Genomic DNA, 16,406 nt, shown 5'->3' on the forward strand with positions numbered 1-16,406 from the left:
AGGGTGTAGGAACAAGAGAACTCAGAGCAGCAGTCCTTGGAGAAATGGAGAGCAAGTATGAGAAAAATAATGTTTGCAGTCACTCTCGGGTGTCTTCAGGTATGTGTATGTGGGACATGTGACTTCTTGTGGCTTTTATGAAATTCTGGCAGCAAGCCCATGAGGAAACCAATCTTCCTTTTCAGGTGGAAGTCTCGTACTTTTCCTTGCTCTCCTCTCATAGAGCCAGTTTTCCTGAAGTTCTGCTATCCACCATGGACCTTCTCCAGCAGGAGCATCTTCCTGCTTGTACAAAGCAAACCAGCCTCCTTGATATAGTGTTGCTGCTGCTCAGCCCCAGGATTGATAGCTAGGAAGTTAATTCCTGGCTTGATTCTTTAACTTCCAACTCAGTGCAGCAACTTCCTCCAGATCAAAATCTGAGCAGTTGATTTTTACATCCTTTTCTAGGTTGCCCCTTTTGCCCCTCATCATGAGCCTACACAAGTTTTAGTTTTAGGGTTGGTCTGTACTCATGGAGGTTGGACAAATGAAACGTTAAACAATCAGGTCCATGTTTAGATACAAATTGCAGAGATAAATCAAGTTCTCTCACTTGTGAAGCAGAGAATCTGCGCTGCTCTGGATATTTGAGCTGATAACTCTGGCTGCTGTAGAGATGGGAGCATGTTGGAGATGACTGGTGTGCTGTGTGTTAGCTGCACCAGGTGCTTCTGCAAGAATGCCAAAGGTCACAGGGGCCCAAGTGAGCAAGGCATACTGTTTCTTTTGCCAGGGAACAAGTTTCCTACCTGTTTCTCTTTCAAATGCTTCAAGGAACATGGAAGTAACAGTTTTATTTGCAAGCGCCGGGATAGTCATTTGCAGGCAAGAGAACAGGAGCACTCCCTTCCCACCACCACTGCCACTTCAGTGGAATTGGTGGGTCCTGTTCTGTATCTTGTGCCAGCCAGCTTTCAGGGGACTTCTCTTGGAGGGTTCAGGGACTCCTCTTTGCTCTGATAGCAAAGATCAGCTGAAGCAGTAGATCCCAGTCTAAACAAGAATGGCAATATCATATTAGACTAGAGTGGCTTTTAGGTCTTTAACCAGTTTCAGGTGTGTTTGGACAAAAAAGGTAGAGAGTAGCCAAAGTAGTTTGTTGTGCTTTTTTTCGAAGGAAGGAGCTGTGCTGTGAACCACAGCAGCTGGATTTTAGTTTTCTCTTGATAAGCTTCCAGTTCAGGTTTCACAAACCTGCTTTGTTTACTGAAAGGTAGGTAGTAGGTGCAGCTGATTGGATTACAGTGACAGCTCTGGTTTTGCTTGAAGTAGTCCCCAGTTTCATTTTGTTTTGTGTTTGTTTAATGTACCAACAAGCTTAGAGAGACGGTGAAATTTGAAGACCTGTCCTGATTTTTCCTTAGGAATTACATCAGCCAAGCTATGTAAGTGTAGTTTTTAGACAAGTGTCTCTTGGTTTATCTGTCACTTCAGTGAAGACATTTTACCTCAGAGTTCCTTTGAGACCCTGGTCTTACAAACCTGCATACAAAGGCAGTAATCAGTAATGTAAGTGGTAGTTGATGGCTCTCTGCTAGGTAAACCCCTGTGTGAGGAATCTGATCAGGCTGAGTGTTATCAGCTTCAAAAGCTTTAGAGTCTCAAGGCTCTGCACTGTGGTTACCTTTACCAGCACAATCTGACAGGCATGCTGAGCAAGTAAAGTGGATAATGCCACTGTTAGTGTGAAAGTTTGAGGGAAGATGCATTTGCTTATTTGCTGCTGTTCTAGAGATCCTTGGAGGGTGAGAGCTTTCAGTTCATCTGAATAGTCACAAGGTTTAGAGCTGGAATCAGATCTATGCTATATTTAGGTTGAAGCAGAGGTACTTCCTGTTCCTTTCCTCTTTCACTCTGGAAAGCTTTTGGCACATCAGAAATGTTCTGAGCTTTTTTGTGGTTTAAATTTCTCTTGCCTTTCCTTTTGAAGAAGAAGGCAGTGCAAGTGGTGTTGATCAATGCATTCTGCAGTCAGATTTCATAGCAGGTGTAGACCCTTGAGGATCCATCCCTCCAGAGCACTGAAGTTGCTGAATCCTGAATTTTGTTTGTCCAAATGACAGTGGGTTACTTCTGCCAGTGTGAGATTTGTTGGGATTTTAAATAATTACTTTGTTGACATCTTAATGCAGGATGAAAGTCCCAACCAAATTACAATTCTTGCTCAAATGCAGGGGACAGTAGTGTGAGTGCAGGTAGAAGGAATCTCACTATTTCCCAGCAACAGGCACAAACTTAATAGATTATTAAGTCTGTTTTGTTATTGCTGAGGATATTATTTGATGCATCTTCTGAGGTTTGGCTGCCCCTTGCAGTTGTCATCTGTCCTGTATTTGTAAATTTTCATGGTCAGTAGTAGAAGATCATCACCAGATATACTGGTGATGATGGGGAGTGGATTTTGCAAAGGAGCTCACAGCTAAGTATTTTCATTTGCTCAAAGTGAAAACAAAATTAGCAGAGTTTGCATTCTATCTCTGAATTATAGGGAAGAGAAAGCAGACACTGAGTTTACAAAGCTACATAATCTATTAACACAGCAAAACGTGTTAGAGCACATCTTCTGCTGTGAAATTAAAGAAATAATTTTCTGCAGAAGCAGAAACCGTTGCTGGTTTATAAAGTCTTTGTTTCAAAAACATGAAATAATTTTTGTATGTTCTAGCACATTAATTAATGCTCCTAGAAATACTCTCCAGTGTGTGGTGGCTGTGTGGTTGTTTTATTTTTTTCTCAGTAGTTTGTGTTCAGCACAAGGAAGGGCTTAGTGGGATTTTTTTTCAGCTTATTTGACATGGAATGTCTGTACTGTGCTTTTTAATGCAACTTCACTGAATTCTTAATGCCATGGTGACAAAAGGATTTAGTAGACTTTTTTTTCTGAAAAATATTCTCAATAGTGACTGAAACATAAATCATTAGCAATTCTATGTAAAAAATTGAAGGCAATTAAAACCTTGTTACATTGCTATATAAATGCATAAGGGGCCACCATCATAATTGCTACATGTTGTTCTTGTCTTAATCTGGAAAAGGGTATAATAGAACTGGAGAAAATTCTGGAGAAAAAAGTGTGAGGAAGATGGAGAATGAACTGCTCCTGCTCATGTTGGAAGAGAGGTGGTTCAAAGGAAGATCTGTAAAATTTGGAGTGAGGCTGAACAGGCAGCATGTGCTTGTGCCTTGCAGTATAATCACCAGACAGCATTTGATGGAGTATATTGAAGAATACAAAAGTATAGAGAGTTTTTTTACAAAATATATTAGATCTGTCTGTGATTATTAATGATGATGGTTCAACTGCGTTTTCGAATTTGGGGGCATACTCTTCCAATGCAGGGAGCTGTGGGGAAGTTCCGGTGTTTACTCTGGTTTTTGTTGCACCCTAGAGTATCCTTTCCTTGCTGTTTGGGCAGCATTTTACAGGATTTTGTGTGGTTTTCATCTAACACACTGTGGCACATATTTCATGATGCATGGTCTTCACTGCTGACTTTTGAGCAAAATAAGACAATCCTAGTGTATGGTTGCAGCTTTAAAGAGGAGTCTAAAATGTATGGATTGTCAATTAACTTGCAGCACTTTGGTTATTTGTTGAGCACCATAATTTACATTTCATGGAGAGGAATTCACTGGGAGTATAGAATAACTTGCTATATTGTGGTAGGAGATGTAACTTGGGATATAGATAGTGTAGTAGGAACACTGCTACATTTATCTGGAAAATTACTTGCATTGGCAGGAGGACCTTGAGAACTGGAAGAAACAAAGTTTTTAAGCTGCACAGCTGTAAGCACACTTGCAAGCTTTGTTGTAATCTTCTGTCCACTTTACAGATCAAGGTACTGAAAAACATGAAGGAGCAGGTACTTCTGGGATTACTGATCAGGAAAAGGAATTGTCAAGCAGTGCATTACAAGCTTTTCAGGTAAGACAAAGTCAAACTCTGAGACTTCTAAGTTACCACATTAGTGCTAATGGGCTTGTTTAATTGTTTTTCCTGTTTTCTTAATACAGTTGCAAATGCATTAAGAGGATGTTAAGTAGTGCTAGTTGTGTTGTAAAGACAGCACATGCATTTTCTCTGTGCTGTGATGTGAGAAGACTGAACAGGATACCTGAACAAGAGCACTTTTAAACTTGATTCTCAAAACTTAGTAACCTTAAAAGCTATATGATGAGTTACTTAAAAGAAGCAGGTTTCTCTTCTGCATCAGCATTGGAAATGCATGCTCTCTTGGAAGAATTAATCACATCAAGCTAAAAATGGTGTGTTATTGTTTAAAGGAACCTCGTGTATTTAAAAAACAACAATGAAACAAAACAAACACTTCGGTGTTTTAGCATCATGCTATGTTCTTTCACAAAAAGTGTTGTGTAATGCCCCATCACTTTGCATTAAAACATGTTTCTGAATGCATAACATCTACAGTCAGTATCTACTACTTGTTTTGTGTTTCTTGAAAAACTTTTTTTCTTCTGTGTTAAAGTTCAGGTACCAGGTCTTTCAGTTTATTTCTTTGTATTTTATGTAGTGTGACAGGAAGTATAATTATTTTTCCTTTCAATTGTATCTCTGCTCCAAAATGCCTTGCTTTAAATTCAGTTTTAAATTTGTGAAATAGGTCAGGGAAAAATTTAAGTGTTGTTTTGAGATTCTTGCTTCAATGTTTCACTCACTATTTCTATGTTTCACTCATTTTGTTACATGAAGCACATGTAGTTGATTCTTAACACTGTGCTGTTCACTGATGTCTTCAAACTCTTTCTAGCTCACTCTTTTTCATTAACACTTTAATCAGTGGCATTTCATCCTGAGAACCAAAGACACATGAGAGAGTAATTTGTTTTCCACCTTGCCCACACATCTAAATGCCTGAAATATTTTTGATCTGCTAATGATTTCACCTTTACTTTCATCCCAGTCCAGTGTATCTGGTTTGTCTCGTCAAATTTTTTCTTGCTTTAAGAATTCCCTGGATTCGTGGAGTGAGGTGGCAACAAATGTGAGCAGAATTAATTTGATGCCTTGTTTGCCAATTTCTTGCTATTGAGTAGCTCCATATAGCATTGTGGACTGCCTCACATGCTGCTTTATCATATTACATGTCCAATTTCAGTCTTGACAGAATTCCTATAAAATTGGGTAGTATAATCTGGATCCTATCTAGTAGAGTGGCATAAAGGACTGTTAGCTGATGCAAAACATCACAAAATAAGCTTAGCATTTAAGGGTTCAACATTTGTAGTCCAGCCATGGTTAGAAGTTTGTTGCAGTGATATGAAAGCTCCTACTGAAGAAAAGCTCCAGATGTGAGCATAACTGGGAGATGAACTGTCTCAGCAGCTGAGTTGCAAATTCCTGTGTTTGTGCACGTGATCACAAAGCAATCCATGCTGTTGGTGCTTAGAGTTGTGAAAATGTGTCAATGTCCTGCTACATCTCTTGTGTTGTATAACTGTGCCTCCCTGGGAGACTGAAGGAACTGGAATGGTTTAATGGAAAGGAGCTGCAGAATGGCAACTTTCTTGGGAAGAGCAGAAAGACCCCAGAGCTCTTCTCTGTTGTATTCTGCCCTTAATATGAAGTTACTCAGGAGTCCAGGAGGAGCTCTGTGGAACAGCATTTGAAAAGGAGGAGTAAGTGGAGGGTGGTACTCAGGAGCTTTGCTTTTGGGTGTGAATCATTGACAGAGATGGAAATGAATCTGCTTATCTGTCTGACCACATTGGAAATAACTCTGATATAGAAGAGGTGAATGTGATTATTCCTGTATAGGATTTGAGCAGTTGAAAGTGAAGCATCATCTAGGCTTAATGTAGTTGAAAGAGTGAGGAGTTCCCTTTCATTCCTTGATGCCACTAAAGTCCTCCTGTACCAACACAGAAAAGACCAAAACTGAAAGCAGGCAGAGGTGCCTGACTCCGAAGTCCTTGTTTATTCCTGTGGTCAAAGAAAGTGATTTTTCCATTAAATCACACATCAGTGGAGCATCATGCTTGGGTCCTAGTTTTTTGTTTAGGCATGCCTAGGTGGTTGAATACTTCATCCAACAGCTAAAGCTTGTAAAAATGTTTTGTAAACCTATTCTGGGAAAGTAACACTTTCTTTTTCCAATCTCTCTTGAGCTAACTTCCACAGATCAGATTGTAAATCAGTATATATTCAGATGAACTGAAGACTGAACATTAAGTGTTGGGCTGGAACTTGTATAGGCAACTGTAGCTGCTCACTGTTCATGAGATGGGGAAAGATTATGAAAACTGAGGAAACAGAGTCTTGAAACTTAATATGATAAGAGAAATGAGAATAGCTCTTTTCATGGAAACCTCTGTTAATAATCGTCAGCTGCTTAATTTGTCTCTACTCCACCAAATTATTTTTGAAGTTTGGATATGGCTTCAACATTTAGACTTGCTTCTCATCCATGTTAGTCTGCATAAATAATGAAGTATGTATAGAGATTAGTCTATATAGACATCATATATAGACATTTAGTTCACTTGTATTGGTAAAGGAAAGACTGTATCTTCTAATGCATGCTTCTGGTATGTGTGTGATTTACAGGCTGGAAACTATGATGCTTGTTTACAACACCTAAATACCCTTCAAGACATAAACAAAGATGACTACAAAATAACTTTGAATACTGCTGTTGCAGAGTTCTGTAAAAGTAATCAGACTACCACAGACAATTTGAGACAAACCCTTAACCAGCTGAAAAACCAGGTAATGCAACCATATTGACATGGTACTTGATTTTGAATACTATTAATGGTGGTGGGATCTTTTGTGAAGTAGGAGTTAAACTTCTGCCCCTTGTCCCATAGATTTATTAAAATAAGAAAGTAACATTACTTTTAAACACCTCAGTCAGTTTAATCTTGTGTTTTTAACTATTGTTGAAATTGATCTGAGATTATAACAATAGAAGGATCTGCTATATTCTTTAGTAGGAAGTTCCTTAACATGGAATAGTTTGTGAAATAATAAAAAAGTGAAAATATTACTTTACTACTCAATTGACAATTTTCTATTTCATGGTATGTTTTTTTGCTGTGTTAATGTGCAATAACAGTGAAGTTTATTAGGTCAGTAAGTTATAATTTACCTTTAGAGAAATTCATAGGTTTGGAGGTTGTTTTTTTTTTTTAAATACCTGGTACTTTAAAATCATAGGTACTGAAAGTTTAATGAAATGAGTGGGGTTTTTTCAGGTTCACTCTGTTGTTGAAGAAATGGATGGTCTGGATGATGTAGAGAACAGTATGCTGTACTACAATCAAGCTGTAATCCTGTACCATCTGCGTCAGTATACTGAAGCTATATCTGTTGGGGAGAAGCTGTACCAGTTCATAGAGCCTTTTGGTATGTAGGCAGAAAGAAGGATCTTGTTCATTCAAGAGCTGCAGAAAGACAATTCAGTCTTTTTCACTATCAGACAAGTGATTTGTAATTTGTCTAATACGGTTTTAAGAAAATAAGTGGGGTTTGGAATGAAGAATATGTTTTACTTATATCAAGGACAACAAACGAATTTGGGGGAAGGTGCTTCAAAGAGCTTTAGCAGACAAGTGCTATGAAACTGAAATGGATTTTTTCTACTTGAGAAGGTATTTATGTAAATAGTATGTATAAGTTAGTGTAATTATTTTTAATCCAATGTTTTGAGCCATCATGCAACTTCACAGGTGCATGTCTGTTTTTCAGGACACTCATTTTTAAATACCTTTTTTAGGTAATACATAGTTGTATGTATTTATATCTGAATACAAAGTCTGCAACTTTTATGAGCTATGATACCTTGTGTAGTGGAATTGCCATACTTGTGTGAAATAATTTCATAATCCTTGTTAAATTTTAGAAGTGAGAAGGCTGAAGGATGGATGTGTGTGGGTCTCAGTAGATTAAGTAAATGCTACTGTGTTTCTGCTTCAATTCCTCCCAGTTTTCAGTTTGCATAATTGGGACTTACTCTGTGAAGTCAGCTAAATAGAGATGTGTTTGTACAGAATCTTTTTGAGTTCTGTGGGATTTCACATCTGCATATGGCTCTGTTTAGATGCTGCATCTTTGGTGCTGATCTGCTTAGGTCAATTCTCAGCACCTGTGAACATGAAATACTTGTTTAGCTGTCTTTAGTCCGTACTTTTCTGCTGATGCCATTTGAATGAATGAGTTTGCTTTTCAGTGTATCTACTTAGCTGTGGGTTGGACATGGCTGCGTTGTTTTTTTCTTATGTAATATATTGTTTTTTCTCATAATGTTGCATAGATGGCGCTTTTTAGTAATTTTTTTTCCATCCATGTTTGGAGGGGTTGGTATTAGAGCTGTAAAACAATTTTTTTCTTCTTTGCTTTTCACAGAAGAGAAGTTTGCCCAGGCTGTGTGCTTCTTGCTTGTAGATTTATATCTGTTAACTTACCAAGCTGAGAAAGCCTTGCATCTGCTCGCTGTTCTGGAAAAAATGATTTCACAAGGCAACAATAACAGCAAGAATGGAAAAAATGAGGTAAGCTTAAAATCATACAAATGCCATTAAATCTTCATCAGAAGTATGCTTTAGCTCAATCCAAAATAAGTATCTTAAAAGACTAAATAAGATAAAATATTTTCTCCTTAGGTATGTAGTAATTCTACTGAAGGAAGTATTAAAGAGGTATTCTAGAATGTGCATGTCATCCTTCTAGGAAAAAGAATTTTTCTTACCTGCAGAGCAACATAGCGTAACTATGTACTAATAGTGTAACTATTCTGTACTAATGTTAGTACAAAATTCAGCTCTTCATAGGCTGGTGTAGTTTGAGGATTTTTATTGTTAAACTCAAGTTAGTTTCTGGTGCGAAGTGTATATTTTGATATTAAATACTCAAAACTATTGTTGTTAATTTGATTAAATACTTACTTTTCTTCATGTGAGTTGAATCTGTCAACTAAATTTAAAAGGTGACTAACAGTAACGTTTCCTTTTTTTGTTTGATAGTCAGGTAATAATACCAATAAAGATTCCTCGAATCAAAAAACTGAGAGTGGAGCTTTAATAGAAGTTGCTAAATCTAAGATACATCAGGTAAGTATCTGCATGTTTTTTGTACAAGAACATTACTTCAAGGGTTTTCTAAATCTGAGTGTCATCTCCTTCAAAACTAGTTCAGCCCAAATTATGCTGCTTTCTGTCTCCTTGTTGTAAAAGGAAACAAAACAATGAATTTATCTAAATCTTTCTTTTTGTAAGATCCACGTACAGGAAAAACTGACTTAACATCCTGCCCACCACCACCATTTCAGTCCCTGTGTGTTATAATAATTTTTTTACATGGCAGTTCACTGCATTGAATTTGTCTGTTCAAACCTCCAACAGTCTAAATCAGCTGAGTTTTTATTTCACTGTACTGTTCTATTGAAAAATATGTGAAGAATCAGAGTGCTTCTTGATTAGCATTCACTTACTGGTGTTTTCAGTTTAGTAGGTAAATGTCAGAATTAAGATGTTAGATTATTTTAATTAGTTTGTCATTTTAAGCACTCATCTGTGTTTGAATATAGAGCAGCTGTTGGCCATTGAACAAAATGTTCATATGCTTATTGTAAATACAAATCCTATAAATATCATGTTTTAAGTCTGAATAGAATTTCTTTTTTGTGAAGACTTTTTGAATAGTTTTTTGCTACCTGTTTCAAAGATGTATATAGAATATTCTGCAATGAATATTTACATACAGTTTTTCTTGCAAACCTGCAGAAATTATTGTATATTATTTAACAAATTTAATTTTTAACAGTATAAGGTGAGAGCCTATATCCAGATGAAGTCATTAAAAGCATGCAAAAGAGAGATCAAGTCTGTTATGAACACAGCTGGGAATGTAAGTATTCTTAAGACTGTTGTTTTTTAAATCTAGATGTGTTCTGTCTTAAAATTGAATTTGTTCTTTACAAAAAGAGGTCTTATTGAGGGTGGATGTTTGAAGTAATTCTTTATGCAGTTGGGTTTTTAATCTCTTTGCAAATGTAATTGATGTTGAATTTTCTTATTTGTGCTGTTTTTAGTTGCTGAAAGAATACGCTTTGTGGTGCCAAAATAACAGTGAAACACTATGTAATAAACGGGTTCAGCATTCTTTATAATTGAAATGAAATAAGTTTTAGTTTACTATAGATGTTATGCATTTTGCAAATTTGATGTAATTGATAGTTTGAACCTGTTTATAAAAGGTTAATTCTGGGATATGTGGGCATTTTTGGGTTTGTTTTTTTTGTGTTTTTTGTTTTTTGTTTTTTTTTTTTGGTTTTTTTTTTTTCCGACTTTTTTTGGAGGCTTATGTCTTGCTGGAAAGCAAGTTCAACAGAAAACCTTCTGGACCATGAGGTTTCTGTTGGCAGACCAGGAAGATTACAGCCTACAAGGAACTCTGCAGGGAGGAGAAGTGTGGGGAGGAAGGCATTAGACAGGTTAGAGATGCTCTGCCCGTAGCCATTTCCATGACAGCATTCTCTAAAGTTCAGGACAGTTCTTGAAAGTATTATGGCCTAAACCCATTTATTTTTAAATGGCATTTATTTTTAAATTTTTCAAAGGCAAGTTTATGAAGTGATATAACACTAGCAGTAGAAATCATCAACCGAGAGATAACTATTGTTTTCTCCTTCACAGTCAGCTCCTTCTCTCTTTCTTAAGAGCAATTTTGAGTATTTGAGAGGCAATTACCGTAAAGCTGTCAAACTTTTAAACAGTGCCAACATTGCTGAACATCCAGGCTTCATGAAAACAGGTAAAATAAAAAACCCTTCATCCCATAGGTACTTCAATGTCTAGTATAATAGGATTACTTGCTGCTATCAAACTTAAGGATATTAATGATTACTTAACAGTGTCAGTCCTGAAAGTCATGGGTTTATATGGATGTGTTTCCTCTTTCTTCTTGTACTCTTTCACATAACACTGTGGTGATTTACATTGACCATGCTACTACAGAGGGCTGTGATTGTCCATGAAAATGGATTTATGAAGCTGTGTTATATTTGCAAGACTCATAATGAGTCTCTTAATCAATAAATTAAGCAAAAGGCAACTTACTAGATCTAGAACTGAGACCTCTCTAGCAGTTTTCATGCTTAAAGTTCTCTTTATGATTTTATTAATTTTTTTTTTAACTTTACTGTCACATAACTTCTTTGCGTTACCTTTTTTGCACAGTATAATGTTCACTTAATAGTCTTCCTAGGCTATGGCTAAAATAATATCTGTTTAATTTGCCAATGGTCTGGTTATTTGGATTTTTAGGGTGGGTTCTTTTTATTATCCATGTTAACCCTGTAAAATTTTAATCACCAGCAGATAAGTGAAAAGTTTAAAATTTTGTGTTTTATTATTTAGAAAGAACCTCAGTGTTGCCTGAACATATATCTAGGAAGAGGAGTACATTTTCTGCTTAGCTGGTTAGGTTGGCATAAATATATATGTATGTTATATTGGATATAACACCATCATCCATGAACATCTCACTGAAAAACATGTTTAATAGACTGTCATAATATGGTGACCCATGAGGAAATGGTTGGAGCATTTCATGGACTTAGCAACAACTTTCGCTTTCTGAAAATGGTCTTTTGTTGTTTTCTCAGGTGAATGCTTAAGGTGTATGTTCTGGAACAATCTTGGCTGCATACACTTTGCCATGGGAAAGCACAATTTAGGAATTTTTTACTTTAAAAAAGCCTTGCAAGAAAATGATAATGCATGTGCACAGCTGGGAACAGGCAGCTCAGATCCAGGTAAGCAAGAAAATAAAACAGATGGTGGAAGAAGGGTTGGCAAATCTAGGAAATAGAGAACAGAAGGTTTGAGTAATTATCAGCAAAATTCCTCTTCCATCTTTATGGAGTGCAGGGTAAGAGGGGTGAGAATTTTGATGATAACCTGATGTAAGAATATAGTTGCTGTTGCCAGAAATACATGATGATGATTAAATATATTCTTTATTTTTTTGTTTTTCTTGATGTACCATGGTGCTGGGACAATTACTTCTCTTGTTTATAGACTTTATCCATCAGTTAGGGAAGTATGACCAAAGAAAAGTTTTTGTGGCCTATTTTGCATAGGTTATTTATAGTCCTGCTGACAATGTGTAGAATCATCAGGACATGAAAGATGCCTTCTCCATATTCTGGGTAACCAGGTCTCCTGTTTCCTTGTGGAGGGGACTCACACTTTCCCTAGTCTTCCTTTTATCACCAACCTACCTGTCAAACATTTTATTGTTGTCCTTGATGTCCCTGGTCAGATTTAATCCTGTTAGGGCTTTAGCTTTCTGACCTGATCCCTGTTTGCTCAGTGTGTCTGTATTCCTCTCAGGTTACTGGTCCTTGTTTCTACCTTTTGTAGGCTTTCTTTTTGTATTTAAGTTTGACCAGGAGCTCTTTGTTCAGGAGGCCTCTTGCATGTTTGCCTGACTTCTTTGTTGGGATGCATCACTCCTGAGCTTGAGAGAGGTGACCCTTGAATATTAATCAGTTTTCTTGGGCTCCTCTTCCATTCAGGGCTTTATCCCATGGTATTGTACCAATCAGACCCCCAAAGATGCCAAAGTGTACCTGCCTGAACTCCAGTGTAGTGAGCTTGCTGTCCTAAGGATCTTTAACTCTGCTATTTCATGGTCCCAACCAGCCTCTCCTTATTGGTGAGAATGAGGTCCAGTATAGGACCTGTCCTCATTGGCTCCTTCAACATTTGGAGAAGGAAGTTATCATAAACACATTCCAGGAATCTCCTGGATTGTTTATGTCCTTCTGTGTTGTCCCAGAGAACAGGACCAGGGCTTGTGAATGTGAGACCTATGCTGACTATGGAGGGCCTCATCACACAATCTTCATCCTTTCATGACGAGGTTACAATTGTTTTCATTTCTTGTTTTTTTCAGAATATACTCACTATTGCGCATTTTATTGTTTTTCCTGTTTCTCCCCTGGACCTAAGTGCAGCCTTAGGTATTAATGCAAAGACAGAAAGCGTTTTATGCTTGTTAACAGCAAAGTGGTTTTCTTCTCAAATCTGTATTCTCTGGAATGTGCGTAGATGTATAGTCTCACAAATCTGGGATTCAGTATTATTGTATAACAGCTTGTGTGATAAGGAACATATGAGGTTAGCATTTAATGTATTTCAATCTTTATTAAGAATACAAATTATTTGTCTTTGAAATCAGTTTTGGTATGAAAGAAATTTACAGAGGGAGGCTAGTGGATTTCAGCAATGAGAGAGGGGGTTTGGGTAGCTTTGGGGTGTTTCTCACAGCTTCCCTCTTCCTCTTGATCTCCTCATCCAATGTGATGTAATCCTTTTCTGCAGGTAAAAAATTTTCAGGGAGACCCATGTGTACACTACTGACTAACAAACGCTATGAGTTGCTCTATAACTGTGGAATTCAGCTCTTGCATATTGGCAGGCCCTTAGCTGCCTTTGAATGTCTGATTGAGGCAGTCCAGGTCTATCACTCAAACCCTCGTCTGTGGCTGAGAATAGCAGAATGCTGCATTGCTGCCAATAAAGGGGTAAGTAGCTTTGGAAAATTCTTCTAAAGAATGGCATGTGGTTACAGAAAGGTAGAACTAATACCCAGAGTTAAGATGTGTGTTTTGAAGGCCTGATTTTGTAACACCTCTGTAAATCCAGATTAATTATTTCTTGTGTATATGTATTTTTGTGTTTAATCTGGAGCTGCAACAGGTGAAGGGTGGTCTTTTTCTCTTCATGCAGCCAAAGCTCACCTGAAGTTTTGTTGTTTCCTCACTCATTGTCACTAGAGATTAAGCAGAATGAAACTTTGTAGTGTGGGTGGCCTGAAGGTGACAGAGGCTGAGGAAGCAGAGGTCAGCTTTCTCCATCCTGAAGCTGTTGGGATCACACCTGCTGGGAAACTGAATCTCTAACTGCTAAGTCTTCTCACCTTCTTCTCCTGGCAAAATTGATGGAAACCTGATGGCAGGCATATTGCATGTCCTCTGGGACATCTTATTTTCAGCCTTTTGATCCATATATGTTTAAGATAAACCCATAGGATAAAATTCAGAGGGCTGAGGACAGGATCGTTTGCTCTTAGAAGAAAAAACTGCACCTAAATAGAAGGTCTGTGAATTAAGATACACTGTACTTGACTCCCTGCAAAACTGTAATTCACCCCTTAGGTGTGGGGGAGTGATGATGTAGTCTGTAATTGCATGATCCTATGCAGTTATTCCCACAGTATGCCCATTTCACTCCTTACACAGGATGTGTGGGATGAATTGAACAAATAACTATATTCACTCTATTTTCCCCCAACTCTGAATTCTTTGTTTTTCCTCTCTGAGTGGCCTCTGTGCATTTATTTACCGCACACTATCCAGATACGAAATTAATAACTTTTCCCTTGGAAATTTGAATAGTACTCAATATTTTGGTATTTCTATTTCAGAGAACTTAAGAAAGATGCAACTTTATAGCAGAGGTTTGCTTGTATACTGATTTCAGAGGCAGAGCACTGAAGATTCAAGAGTGTTGGGTCAAAACTGGACTGACTGTGATTCTGTGTGTGGTACTTGTCAGATTGCTGGAGTTTTATAAAGCATGGCAAATGCAGGAAGAACACCTTTCTTCATACTAATTTTGCAGTTTTCTGTATCAATCCTACTGGGCACAAGTCACACGTAGATAAAGTGGACACATCTAATCATCTCTAGTGAAAAGATGAGTATGAGAGTGGATTAGTTTAGGTTTTGTGGCAAGAATCCAAAGCTAGGATTCCATTTATAAGGACAGTGTTTAGCAATCTGGAAAAGGGAAATACAGATCCTTATGGGGCACTTGCCTATTTACTGCAGACTAGCCAAAGTAGTAAATTATGCCAGGTTCCTGAGGTTTTCTTCCTGTACACTTATGATGATGTATGGTGTACCAGAGAGTTTGAATTCATGTCAAAAAACCAGCTTATTGTTCCCTAAATTTGTAATCTTTAAAAAAAAATAATTTTGGATGCTATTAATATTAAAGGCAAAGAGGAAGTGTCTTTGAATTGTTCGGTTTGCAACATGGCAAGTGAGGCCCTAAAGTCAATAATATGTTTAATTTGACCTTGTAGCTCAATTTGTAGTAATAGTCCTTTATATCTAAGCATGGATTCATATTTATGCTCTGAACACCATAGAGAAAAGCAATTTAACTGAAGCTAATTTTCACCTGCTTTAGTATTTTAGTTTATAAAATATAAATGGAAAAAGATTCCCTTTTAAACACGTGCATTTCAAACACCTTTTATGAAATACGTGCTTTGTATCCAAACTCAGTGTAGTTATTTTTTATTTGGCAGTAAATGCTACTATGTCAATATTTTTGCAATAGATTCTGATATATATTTTGAAAAGATAACTATTTTAAGTCCAGATTTAGGATAAGTTTTTTCTTAAAACTGCAACTCTTCATCACTCACTAAACTTACCGACGAAGTTAAGATGTCTCATGGTAAACCAGCCAAACAAACCCCAGTAAACATGGTGTAGAGATAATTCTTGGGGCTGACAGTTAGGGTCCTTTAAGTTCATTTGACCCTCAGAATGTGTCTGCATACTCAACAATCCATTAAACAAGATAATTTAATGTATCTTTGCATATGTTGTTGTTCAGCTTTGTGCTCCCCATGGAAGAGTTTGGGAGCAGCTTTTCTAAGGAGCGTTTTGAGTGCTGTGTAAGCAGGGAGAGAAGATGGCAAGTGTTACAGTGCCAAGTCTGAATGTTATTTGGCAGATTGAATTATTTCTTTTCAGATATCCTGTCAGTTCTTTTAATATGACTTGCTTCATTGTTCTTTTGCTTTCAAAACAGAGGAGAAACTAGGTCAGTAGGCTATCAGACAAGCTGTCAGAACTAATCTGTGCTTACACTGTGTGCAGTAAAACCCCTCTGCAACACAAAGACAATAGAAGGTGCCTGATCCTTCATTGTACTTTAGATTTAGAACTGTATCCATTATTCTTATATTTTATCAGGGTTCAAGGTCTTTTTTCAGCCTTCACTTATTTTGTCAAGCTCTCATTCAACAGCCTTGATATTTAAGCTCTTTTTTTTTTCCTTTTTCCTTTTAGACATCAGAACAAGAGACTAAAGGTCTTCCCAGCAAAAAGGGAATTGTGCAATCAATAGTAGGTCAAGGCTACCACCGTAAGATAGTCCTAGCATCCCAGTCCATACAGAATGTTGTTTATAAGTGAGTATGTTTCCCATGGGTTATTTATCTTGTTTTTATAGCTTTGTTAAGGATATATATCTGTTTATTAGAGATTTTAAAACTGTTGTGGAATAACTGTTCATTCCTGTAGCGAAGAGAGAGG

The 16,406-nt window shown here is 37.2% G+C and overlaps 1 protein-coding gene across 1 annotated transcript in view; it reads left to right on the plus strand.

The window, feature by feature from the left end:
- The window catches only part of CNOT10 (CCR4-NOT transcription complex subunit 10), a 32,348-nt gene that overhangs the window by 1,652 nt on the left and 14,290 nt on the right, over positions 1-16,406 (plus strand). Inside the window, exons 2-11 of the mRNA XM_083879233.1 lie at positions 3,879-3,970; positions 6,611-6,772; positions 7,261-7,411; positions 8,411-8,556; positions 9,028-9,114; positions 9,827-9,910; positions 10,699-10,816; positions 11,670-11,819; positions 13,393-13,595; positions 16,161-16,282. Of these exons, the coding sequence (XP_083735359.1) occupies positions 3,879-3,970; positions 6,611-6,772; positions 7,261-7,411; positions 8,411-8,556; positions 9,028-9,114; positions 9,827-9,910; positions 10,699-10,816; positions 11,670-11,819; positions 13,393-13,595; positions 16,161-16,282 (1,315 nt within the window). The remainder of the gene's footprint in view (positions 1-3,878; positions 3,971-6,610; positions 6,773-7,260; positions 7,412-8,410; positions 8,557-9,027; positions 9,115-9,826; positions 9,911-10,698; positions 10,817-11,669; positions 11,820-13,392; positions 13,596-16,160; positions 16,283-16,406) is intronic.

The sequence above is a fragment of the Zosterops lateralis genome (assembly GCF_965231275.1).
Source record: "Zosterops lateralis genome assembly, chromosome: 1".
Classification (NCBI taxonomy): Eukaryota; Metazoa; Chordata; class Aves; order Passeriformes; family Zosteropidae; genus Zosterops; species Zosterops lateralis.